The 13,061-nt window shown below is 35.5% G+C and overlaps 1 protein-coding gene across 3 annotated transcripts in view; it reads right to left on the bottom strand.

Moving 5' to 3' along the window:
- Window positions 1-1,011: 1,011 nt before the first annotated feature.
- Window positions 1,012-13,061, bottom strand: part of SPATS2 (spermatogenesis associated serine rich 2) — a 111,368-nt gene continuing 99,318 nt past the window's right edge. For all 3 annotated transcript variants that reach the window (XM_063426178.1, XM_063426161.1, XM_063426169.1), the window contains 5 exons: window positions 12,086-12,144; window positions 6,791-6,900; window positions 5,108-5,210; window positions 2,704-2,903; window positions 1,012-2,256 (listed from right to left, as the gene is read on the bottom strand). In XM_063426178.1, coding sequence (XP_063282248.1) covers window positions 1,951-2,256; window positions 2,704-2,903; window positions 5,108-5,210; window positions 6,791-6,900; window positions 12,086-12,144 — 778 coding nt within the window. In that variant the 3' untranslated portion in view covers window positions 1,012-1,950. The remainder of the gene's footprint in view (window positions 2,257-2,703; window positions 2,904-5,107; window positions 5,211-6,790; window positions 6,901-12,085; window positions 12,145-13,061) is intronic.

Raw genomic sequence — 13,061 nt, 5'->3', positions numbered from 1 at the left:
ACTAGGATGTGACTATTCCATGCAAAATCTCTCCACTGTTCTTTTTAGAGTTCAAATTTACAATGTAATTATATATGACTCACTAAGCTATTATCAGTGTATCTTCTTAAAACTGAAACAAGTTCCTATATTGTATTATGTTCATTCCACTGAACTAGATTACATAATGAATTGTTTAAATAAGAAATATGCTTTGTGGGCTAATTTCCCCCCTTTTTGTGTATTTTATTTCCTGGTAGTGTAAAGTCGATAGATTACGATTGACAGTAAACACTTCTTCCTAGTATTCAATTCAGATGTTCCGTAAAGGAGATAAAAAAAAAAAACCTGCTTTGTTAAGATATAAGCAGTCTTAGAAGGTAGGACCCACAGTAAAATGACATGTAGTATTTAGCGGATGTATGATTTGTGCGTGCGTGTGTTTGTGTGTGTAAATGATTTGTATTGAATAAACAACTGGCTGAAAATAGCTTATTGGATGTCATGTTGCATTAGTTAAGTGTTGTTAAGCTACAACACCAAAAGCCCTTGAACACAGACATTTGAATACATTGGCTATATAGCGCAAAATAAACTATAACTATATTTTATCCAACTGACCAAAAGAAAACAAGACACGTGTATATTGGTGAAAGGTGCATCTTTGGACAAGAGGAGCAATCAGAAAAAGAGCACTGCCCTAGGATTGTTCACAGGATTTTCAAGAAACTTGCAGCCAGAAGCCCATTGTACAGCCACATCCAACGGACAGTGCAATATCACTCTTTGGTCCACAAAATAATTGCTTGGCAAAAAAAGGACCAAGTAAGGAAGAAGACTAGTTTCGCTCCAACTGCATTCTAGAGCACTTCTGGTCCTGAGCAGTGAGACATTGCAAAGTGAAATTTATAGATTTCCAGTTTGGCAACGAAAAAAAACAAAAACAAAAATTGATTACAATAATCATTAAAAGTGCGTGGAACATTTCTAACAGACTCTTGTGGCTTTAGAAAGTATATATATATATATATATATATATATATATATAAATTTAAAAAACAAAAAAGCGAATGTGTGGCTAATTTAGCCATTACCCCAATTAAAGAATACAGGTGTTCCAATCCAACCTACAACTTGATGGAATTCACAACAATGAAAGGATTTTGTTGCTGTGTCCCCAATAGTGTTGACGTTCTGGCTTAGGTAAAGAGTGAGGCAGGCTTTCGTTGGAATGTAAAAGTGGGCGGGAATAAGAAATAATTGCAGACACCAGTACAAAAACAAGGCACTTTAAAGACAGACAGAAATGAGTGATGGATAAGTGGAAAGAGAGGAAAAAGAACAACATGTAACACAGGCAGCTAGAGATAGAAAGTTATAAACCTTGAAGAGGGCCTGTGTGACATTGCATGGTCTGATATACCAAAAACAAGAAAATACAAACTTGTGTTTGCAAATCTGTTGGGGTATAGCAGACTATCATATTATAATAAAAATTGAAAAAAAAAATTATTATAATGCTGGGAGCCCACAAATCTAGAGTTTTGCAAAAATGGTGGGGTACCATATCCCTAAAAGAATGATGTTCTTTACCTCTAGCATGATGTATCTTACATATGATATGTCCTATCTCCCACAAGGAAGGAAATAGACAATGGAACTCATGGGGAGTGCTGGCACAATGCAACAAGTCAGATGAGCCCACTGTCATATCAGAGGCAGTATAATGAAATGGTTAAAAAAAAATAAAGAATGACATGCTGAGATAACTGAAAATAAAAAAACAAACCAAGGAAATGGCATATAGGTATAAATGGAAGGATGGAAAAGAGGAAAAGGAGAGTAATGTGGCACGGAACAACTGGCTGTAAACGTTTCTTTTGTTAATAAACCTAACAGTTCTCTAAAGTCAAGTAATGGAGTTGAACATTGAAAGTGCGGACTAGAGGCTCGTGGTTCTTTTTTCCGGTTTCAGGAAGCGGTTGCTTGGCTTGCCCTAGGTTTGCGTTGCGGAAGGGCCTTGATGTCCGGGTCTAAGCCTCCAGTTTGGATAGGCTCAGAGGCTGCAGCAGGTCCATTGGTTCCAGAGATATTGGCAGAGGGACGGTCATTGGGCGGACGTTGGGCCTGTGGATGATAGCTCTGGTTTCGGGGCCCCGAATGATACCAGGAGCTGTTTCGATTTCTGTTATCATATCTCATGTTGTTGTTGTGGTAGTTTTGCCGTGGACCTTGAGGTCGGTAACCCTGTCCTGGTCTTTTATTCATTGGGATACCCTGTGAAAATAAGGACATTTTAGACAAATGTACAAGATCCCTCTTCATAAAGCACACAATAATACTGCTAGATGAAAAGATTAGAGTGATTCTAAAATTTGAGTTCTATCAAAATGAATATGTTCCCCATACCCAGTATCTGAGGTACACTAATGATCAAAGTATTGTTAGTATCTGCATAGGAATAGAATTAGGAAATGCCTAAATTCTGAAAAAAGTTAGTGCATCTTGAGGAGTGGGTCAGAAACAACCAAAAAGGATGCATATATACTTACAAGGTTGTTCAATGTTAATTTAAAGTTTGAGGTCAAAATAGAAAGGCGCAGCAATTCTCTAAGTCTCCTACACTTCGGCCTTTAATTTGAAATTCCCTTTGAAATGTGTGGGGTTTTTTTGTTTGATTTTTTTAGTGTCTCAAATGGTGCCCAATAATTTAAAAGGGAGTACCTGTCTGGGAGGTTGGTTCTGGCGGTTGACATAATGGGTGGTTGTAGCTGGTGTGTCCCCTGTGGCTGAAGGTTTCTTGTAGGTTGATGTAAGGCTTGGGGCAAACGAGAGTTCTGGAGTGGACGGAGCAGATGTGTCACTGGGACTTGTCAGAGAGTAACAGCGAGAACGAACCGAGTAATTGTTCTTTGGGTGGGAAACTGAAAGGAAAATAGGAGAAAAAGGACATCACATAAAGGGTCAACATGAATCTGTGAGTACAAACTGTAGGAAACAATTGAGCTTTCCCAGACTAAAAACGGCAAACTTGTGCATTTGTAATATATATAGCAAGCTCACTTCAACAGTTAGAGAGCACTATGCACATACATAGAGCTGACTGACCCGGCACCCTCCAAACTCTGCAAATCACACATTAAACACAACTAGATAACTTGTGTTTGCAGAATACACATTTCAAATAGCTAAGCATCAAAATATAAACGCGTATCCTTTTACTAGATGGGGATGGGGCAGCACTTGGCGCCCTACTGGATTCCTACTAATCCATTCCTCCCCTCTCCATTCTATTTCCCACTCTCTCCCCCCCCCATTTAAAAAAACAACCCCTTGCCCCTTTAGTCTTCACTCTCACACATATGTTTTTTCCTTTTTCTCATAGTCTTAAATTAGAGGGGCAAAGGTTTAAAAACACAGTAAAGGAGTTTAAGCATGCGTGGGATAGGCATAAGGCTATCCTAACTATAAGATAAGGCCAGGGACTAATGAAAGTCTTTAGAAAATTGGGCAGACAAGATGGGTCGAATGGTTCTTAGTTCCGTCACATTCTATGTTTCAAGCATAAAAAAAAAAAAAGTGTACCATGACTTCTTAACTACTAAACACCTATAACCTGTAATTGATTCTCCAATAATTTGTATTGTCTTCTGTTAAATTTTTACAAACTTCATTAAACTTATATTGAATATAAATGCTTACTTTTTTCTGCGTAATGTTTTATTGCCATGGTATGCAATAATTTAACATGATTGAAGCAACAAACGCTTATAGTCCTGATATGATTTTACAAATTTATTTCTGCAAAACAGCTGCCTATTTCTTTACGCTGGTAACATTATAAGCCACAACTTTACAAAACTTAAACAAGCCCACTGTATAATTTAATCCAATTAAGAAAAACCTTAAGCCAAAACAAAATAACCGTGAATATCTGTAAAAACCAACAAACAAATAATAAAATAATAATGCTTTTTTTTTTTTTTAAATATGAGATTGGCAGTGCTTGGTATATCAAACAACTAGACTCTGTTTTGCTGACATTTACAGGAAAAATAGTTATACTGTGTGATATGAGATGTTCTCTTGCTGCAGCAGTTAATGTATGAGTAGTGCTGTATCATACTCACACAAACACACTGCCTCGGGACGTTCATCACTTTTATAGTAGCAGAATGCAGGATTTTTATCACTCCCATAATGGAAACAATTATAAAGCCATAAAGCTGTCAGAGTAATGTAAGCGGCAATAAGAAATAGCCCTTTAATTCGCACACAGAGGTCGGGGCTTGGGATGTGTTTACAGCAAGATTAAAACGGATCAGAGGAATTCAATAAAACTAGGATCAAACGGAGCATAAAATGGCATCTGTGTCATATGGAAATGCCAGTATCACAATGAGCTCAAACTACCTATGTAACCCTTATATAAAAAAAAAAAAAAAAAAAAAAAAAGGAATAATACAATCCCCACCAAATGTCACTCCACGTACTATATAATCATGTCCAAACATGTGCAACCGAGTAACGTGTGCTGTATACATTTAAACTGTCAACATTGACATCTACTGCCAATAAGCTAGTGATGGCCAAGATAATAATAGTAATAATAAGAGTAGAAAAAAGGCTACATAGCAGTTGAAGATCATGTGTCAAAATAATACACATACTTCCATTATACTAAATGAATAAAACTTGAATGCTTATAAATTAGTTGAATGTCCAATTTTATTTAGTTTGAGGGCAAAAAAAAAAATCTCTATCAATATCTATTTCTCCCTTTTCTGTATGTACCAAGTTGCACCCTCCCAGCAGTCAATTGCTGCACATGTACCCTGCCACCCAATAGTTATCTGTTGGCCAGAAGAGGAGTTCTGGAGAACAGATTGGAGTTGTGGTGAAGATACCCTATATCTGCTGAATTATAGGTAAGTTAACACCGGTCCTCACAGGAGTTGGAAATCAGACCTCTTAGGACCTCCTAAATGGCAGCAATACAAGAACCGTAGATACTTTCCATGTAAAATCAATTTAAAACCATACATTTGCATGAAGCAACATTTCAATAAGCATGGCGTGCTGAAAAAAAAGTAGCAGCTTCATGTGCAACAGCAAAAAGAGCACTAACCTTGCCCAAACGATTCTATACTCTTCTTCACCGTTTCCAATTCAGCGGTGAATCTTGCAGCTCGACCTAATTCCTCATCGTACTTCCGCTCACTGACAAAATGCTTAAAGAAAGCAAGGAGAGAATCAAAACCAAAAAGTTAGTAAACCAAAAATTATAACCAATAGAAAATCTACCTCTGCCACATACGGCCTTGCTTACCTTTTCTTTTTTGGTCTAGAATAGAAAATCTATAGATTGTTTTTTAAATTATTATTATTTTTATTTTATTTTTAAAAATAGGTGTATTTTTTGGAAAGAAGAATATTCAAAGTTGTGATTAATATGCATGTCAACACGTCATTGAACCAAGGAGAAATCAGACTTTTTCATGGAATAATTGGAAATACCTTGACATTTTTTGGATCAACAGGAGTTTTAAAGATGAATTCTATGAACTTGAGTCTTTCAACCCAAGACTTACCATGCAACTATACAAACAAGTACAGCAAAAACAAATCTCTGACAATCTTTACTCTTCCCCCTGCATGACTGCAAGGTGATGTGAAAATGAAAGCCCCTCTTCCTTCCTCTCTCACAGTAAGCAAATATGAATCAGAAATGTGTTCCTCCATTCTAAGTCAGTGAAGGCTCATTGTCAACGATTACAGAACCTTGCTTATCATACAGGGGAACCAATAAGTCCTAAACAAATTTCAAATAAAAGAGCATAACTGTACTAATATGTGCACACAGAATTATGTTAACATTCTGTTAAACAAGTCAATCTGAGTTTTTTTTCTCTTTTTTTCTGCATTTTAAATATCACATATATTACGCACTAGGTGTCTGGAATCATAGCTCGGTTTGGTGCTAATGTATATATCTATATATGTAGGGGTGTATGCGTGTGTGGAAGGCAGGGTGTCTGTATGTAGATGTGTGTGCTAGTTTGTGTCTGCCTTTAGTTATATGTGGAGTGTACTTTTGTAAAGATTACCATTTAATAACTGCCTATCAATCCCTTTCCCCTCTCCCCCGCCACTCCCTCCTGTATATTCCCCTACAACGGAGACAGACTGCATGGGGAGGACACATTCCAACTCCCTGCCTGTGCTGAGTGTTTGCCTGGATGCCTCACTCCCAGAGTAGTGAAATATGCTGTTGAGTCTTTCCTTGGAAGTCTATCTGCAACAGGAGACCGCAGGAAAGAGCAGAGAGAAGGGCTGAGCAGTGAATATGACAGTAGAGCAGAGTAAAAAAGAGAAGAGGGCAGAGCAGATCAGCGCAGAGCAAGCAGTTGGCAGAGCGGATCATGGCAGATGGCTCATATACATATTATCTCTCTCTCTGTATGAAGGATAATGCAAATTGAAATGCTTCACTGAAATGCCACAAATACAAAAACACCCAGTCTCTAAAGAGGGAAAAAACTCTTCAAAATTATTACATGGATGGAATGGATATTTATTGTTGATTGAACCAAAAATGTAGATTTAGTGGTTTTCACAGCCAGCTTTGGGAACATTTGAATTGTAGAACCTCAGATGTTCTATCTGTAATTTTCTAATATTTTGAGACTACCTGATGTCAACATAATGTGTGCAAAACGCAAAAGGAGGTTATATTTCAGATGACCACTAGGGTGTGCTGGTGTATTCAGTATAAAAATTCTGAGGCATGAATGTTGGAATCTCGTAATACCTTAATATCTGCTCGAAGTTCTGAAAGTTGTTCTTCAGACATGCGCACAGCTACATCCGTCAGCTTCTTTAGCTCCTCAGCTTTCTTTTGCCTACTGTCCAGGATTTCCACTGGAGAAATGCAAGACTATGTCAGGATGGAAAATTCATAATAAGACACAAGACAAGGAATGTAGAGCACCATGTAACCAGCTTTCCTTCCAGACCATCACATTTACATTTAATGTAATCTAATTCCCATATCTAGATCTACACTCCGTTACTCAAAGTTAACAAAGGTCATTTAAAAAAAAATAAAAAAAAATTATTGGTGACTATATTGAATGAGACTCCCAGTGTATGGACACTGAATAAAAGGAAAAAACAGCATACAAGTATTATTGGATAATGAGCAGCTGGAGACTGGGATTCCTCGATTTAGGGCACATTGCTGTAAGTGTGGGTGTTCATTTAGCACCTTCAGTGGTTATATATTCTCTCTCTGTTTCTGCAAGTTTTGTAGCCCTCTATGTTTTCACTACAGTGCCTTTTTACTGGTAATTTGTATCATAAAATGAGAAAAGAAAGATATACAAAAATAAACTTTATTTCATGATAATACTAATTATTCAGATAACATTTTAAATAAGAAATTCAATACATTAGAACATTTATTGGAAAAGGAGACAAGAAAATGGTGGGAAATAACCTCCCTAGAGCAATATTTTGCCTCCAATGTTATTCCCAGGGCTCTAAGGGTTTTAAAGATGCCAGCCTTTGGCCTAGAAGATAAACAGCTTATGGAGCAGTGGGATCAAGCTAGTGAGGAATGTTCCCGAAAATACATAAACAGTCTCATCGAATTCCAAAAAAGATCTTTATCTACTATAGAAAGCAAAATTAATGTATTAGAGACAGAAATTATGAGCCATAAAGATGATTACTGAACAGGTAGACAAAAAAATTGGTTCAGATTTAGTCAAAATAAATGTTATGATCGGGCACAAAAAAATAGGAAAAGTTCCTTTTCAACCTTTCCCAAGAAATATTAAGAAACCACATTTGATCAACTTAGAAAAAATTGTGCTTTTCAGCATCACAAAATAACAACAAGAAGGGATATACAAAGACCACCAGCTACTAACTCTAGAACATTCCATTCCCATAGAGACGGACCAAATCCATCTCAGGATGTTTTTTTAGACAAGGAGCAAGACCAAAATCCAAGCAATATTCAGTACAATTTACCCACTCTAAACAGATTCCACAGTTTAAGATCCCCGAACAAAAAAAGACTCCACATAGAAATAGATGCACAAAATACAACACATTCCCTAAATCCAAACCAACCTTTCTAAATAATGATACGGGAATCTTCAATATTTCCAATATAGATCTATCCCCACAAGAATTATCCCTTATAACGAAGGGATTAAAGTTTGCCCCAGCAACTAATCCCAAACCGTTTTCTTTGTTCTTGGACAATCAAATGCTTTTAAAGAAATTAATGAGAAAAATATTTTTTGAGAAACGACCTAAAGAACAAATTTGATGATAAAATATTACAGAATACGAATATTGAGATTCCAGATCCGAGTCACATTGCAATACTACATTCTACATAAAAAATAAAAAAAAATAAAACTTTTGCCCTTGGACAGAAAAAAGTAAATACTTGGACCTGTTCAATGAACTGGTCAAAGATGATTTAGATAAAATTTCCAATAACAAATTTACCCATAACCCAACTAAACAAGAGAAACAGTCTATTGAACAAATTATACATAACCAAAACCTAGTAATCAAAGAGGCGGATAAGGGAGGGAGAACAGTAATCATGAGCTGCCAGTACTATATGGAAGAGGCACATAGGATTCTAGTGGACAGTTCTACATATAAAATCTTAGACCAAGATCCCACATCCATGTATTTAAAAAGAACTTAATTGTATTTTATCAGTAGGAAAAGAGAAAAATATCATCTCACAAGATGAATAAAACTTTTTATACAATGTGGATCGCAAAATAGCTATATTTTACTTTCTCCCAAAAAATCCATACCATAAATCCATAAAATTAACAAAACCCCCAGGCCGCCCTATCATTAGCGGTATAGGCTCTTTATCTTCAAAACTTTCTGAATATATAGATTACTTTTTACAGTCTTATGTCCAAACCATACCTTCTTATATTACAGACACCAGACACATTTTAGCTGATCTAGAAAAAATATAATGGAAACAAACTTACATCATGGCCACGTTCAACGTATCTTCTTTATACTGCAGTATACATATCAGAAGGGATTAGAAGTAACCAGAGACATTCTGGTTGCTAAAGAAGTACTAAATAATAGCCAGAAAGATTTTCTAGTTGATTGTATACACTTTGTGTTAACCAGAAATTATTTTTGGTTTGATTCCACTTTCTTTTTACAGTTGTGTGGCATTGGGAACGAGATTTGCCCCGAGTTTCACCAATCTTTATGCATCCCATTGGGAAAAATTTACCTATACATCTTGGTGAGGCTCATGGCGGCGCTACATTGACGACGTTTTGATTGTATGGGAAGGATCTACAGAAAGTCTCAACGCTTTCAAAGGTATAAATAACAATAGTTATAATTAAAATTTTACATCTGTTGTAGATAAGGTTCAAATCAATTTTTTTTTAGATACAACTCTACGGAGCAGAGAAGCAATTAAAGAGTAGGACCTTCTTTAAGAACACAGACTATAACACCGCCATTGACAGAACAAGCTCACATTTTCCACCATGGCTCTCGAATGTTCCAAAAAGTCAAATGACAATTAAAAAGAAACTGTTCGGATAAGAGTACATATAAGGAACAAGCTTTATACAAAAGCACTATTTGGAAAAAGGGTATGATCCAGATAAAATGAAAAAGGATGAAGAATATGTTGATTTATTAGATATGACATCCTGGTTGACAAATAAGAATAATACAAAATTTGAATATGCATTTACAATTAAATACAACGAACAAGCCATAAAAATAGAAAAAAATTCTTAAAAGACACTGGCATATATTACTGAAAGATGACATATTAGGCCAGGTTATCCCAGACTGACCCACAGTTATTTTTAAGAAAGCTGATAATTTAAAAGCCATACTAGCTCCCAGCTTGGTAAAGGAAATAAAAAGATCCAGAGATTATTTGATCCACAAGGTTTTTATAGTTGTGGAAAGTGTTCCACATGTAAACACCAAAAAAGGAAAACCAACAGCTTTGAAGGCACGTATACTAATAAAAAATATAACAAATTTATACAGTGCTCCTCCACTTTCGTTATATATTTATTACAATGCGGATGTGGATCCCAGTATATTGAGAGAACCACACGCAAATTACATACGAGATTGGTGGAGCACTTCTATAACATTAGAAACAATAAAACAGAGCACAATGTTCCAAAACACTAATACATGTCCCCAGTTTACTTGGGACACCTTTATAGCCATTGGTATTGACCAGGCAGAAAAACACTGGAGAGGAGGAAATAGACAAATAGAATTGAATTGAAAAGAGGCTCAATGGATCTATAGCTTAAACACTAAAACAAGGTTTGAACCAGGACATAGACCTAGCTGGTTTGATTTAAAAACTTACTTATTTAGGTTTGTTAGATCCCCCTTTTTTCATATCTGGCAATTTGCCCCACCCACCACTTCTCCTTTTATTATCATTACATAAGGTAGGCCCTCTTATTTCAGGCCTACCGCATCGCCAGTTCCGGCACAACACAACTGCCTTTTCCCCTCCCAGTTTGTTTTATGTTACTAACTCTACGGCTTTAATGCCCTGAACACAAATAAATAAAGCTATATATATATATATATATATATATATATATATATATATATATATCTATCTATCTTTTGTTTTTCACAGAGATGTTCTATTTAATATTTACACTTTATTTCCAACACGAATGCTCCATGCCAATAAGGATTTTTTGGTATATGCTGGTGTATATATTCTAGTATCTATTTCTAGTTACAGAACTAAACCTATCTCGGATCCTTTTGGGCATGTTATCAAAGTGGATTATATGTATCTTGTACTTTATATATTTAATTTCTGTATTGTAGATTTTATGTTCTTCGTACAGGAAGCTCTATGACCTGACCACATGGTTCTACATTTATTCCCTATAAACACATTACTATATATCATCACTCTATATTTTTTGTTAAAAGCTATATATTGTACTAGAATTTACATTTTTATAATTCTTAATTTTTCATTTCCACAATTGTTTTTATCTGGAAGGATAATATTTCTTCTTATGGCCTTAGTTGTCAAAGCGTCTTATATATCCATATTTGTATATATTTCTGGTTCCTTTCATTCCACAATTCAGATTAGATAGTACAAACAGACTTAGCGCTCCACAGTGGAACGCAAACCACACAGAATACTAAACGAAAGAGGAAATTACGTTAATGCAGACGGGAAGTTACCAAGCGTTCCAGTGTGGAACGCATGCTATGGGAACGCGGACACAGCAGGCGCTCATTAGTTAGATTCCGTGTCCTATTTATAGGAAGACCGACCTGAAGAGGACACATATCCCTAAAGAAGTCAAGCCAGACGAAACGTGTTTGATATACTATCCTGAGATTCCGGATTCATCTGTCCTGAGACTTTTATTCTCATTTTATTCCTATTGTTGTTCCTGTATCAGCTATCTCCTGGAGTGATCCACACCATCTGGATCCGCTGGATGCAGAGATTTGCTTATTTTTAAGCAGAGTCTGTAAGTGCAATCTGAATAAATTCTGTATTTTTACATATACCATCTATTTTGTGTTTGTTTCCATCACAAGCAAATAACTACTACACTTGAGAGGAAACTAATCCCTTGTTGATATTCTCATGATGGGCTTACCTATATCCAAGTTCCTGTGAGTGCAATTTATTATCAGCAGGTTGATTTATATCGGACGATATTACCCTATGTTGATCCTGTTTCCTTTTTGGATATCTGGATATATCCGGTTCATTGTTTCATAAGGTGTTATTACCTCCTTCACTTAGGAGATTTATTTTCTCTTATCTATAGCCCACTTATTAGTTGTTTTTTTAGGATATATTTCACTTCGTCCCCCTCCTAATATTTGAAATTCCCTTTGACATCCAAACAATTCACACTTTAATGCTAAAATATGTGCAAAACAAATGCATTCCACATGGATGACGTTTGTTCTGGATTTGTTGCATTAACATACTAAGCTAACTTAGCTTAGATATTGATCTTGACTATCTTCATAATCAACAAACGTTATTACATACTTGCTTCTGCTTTCACTTTGTCCATTTCCGCAAGAAGAGCTACTTCTCTGTCCATGAGGCTGAGAGAAGAAATAACAAAATTAAAGAGAATTAACATACACTGTGTTTACCATGAATCAATACAAGCCAGTACCCCTCCCCACAAAAATATATAATCAAATTACATTTTAATAAAATTATCACTTCTTACAATATTTAATAAATCGTTATTATTTCTCCTCTTTCACAAATTAAGTTCAAAGTCAAGAAAAGGTCAACATTTACAATGACTGAAAGGGAGCCAAGGTGGAAGTACATGGTTACAGAATAGAAGTAAATACAGAAGAATGAATTTCTACAAATCTCACAAACCTTTATATTACAAAATAAAGGGTATTAAAAAACAAAACAAAAAAACAATCCAATCAAGCGTTCCGGTTTGATGCATCAAAACATTGGTGTGCTTTAAGATGCCATCTTTGCAGCAGTTATGGTAATATTAACTACTCTATCACTGCATGGCAAACTCCCGCAACATTAGTGACTATTTGTACTATATTTACAAAAAAAAACAAAAAAAAAACTAGTTAATTTTGCAACCTGAAATTAGAGACTGATTGAAAGAAAAAACAAAACTCATGCTATTTAACCAAAAGTGATTTTATTAGAAAATAATATGAATATATCTTGTAAAATAACTATTTTATAGATCCATTACTCTACAAAGAGCACAATCTTACTTTAGGACTTTCAGGGTTTAAGTATATATGAATATGAAAATGAGAGGTGTCAGACTAATCAGCAAGATCTCTTTGAAGATGGACTGTTAAACAAGGTTTACAGCAAGTTAGTCAGAAGGGGAGTGTAGATCTTGCACATATCCAGGTATCGGAATCCCTAACTCAACAATTGTACATACATTTGATCTTTTAAAATTTCTTTGAAATAAACACATTTCATAAGGTAAAAAGAAACAAAAGAAACATACTTAAAACAA

Source organism: Pelobates fuscus, chromosome 1 (genome assembly GCF_036172605.1).
Source record: "Pelobates fuscus isolate aPelFus1 chromosome 1, aPelFus1.pri, whole genome shotgun sequence".
Lineage (NCBI taxonomy): Eukaryota > Metazoa > Chordata > Amphibia > Anura > Pelobatidae > Pelobates > Pelobates fuscus.
Note: the sequence above shows the minus strand (reverse complement) of the source record. Positions and strands in the feature narration are given on the sequence as shown.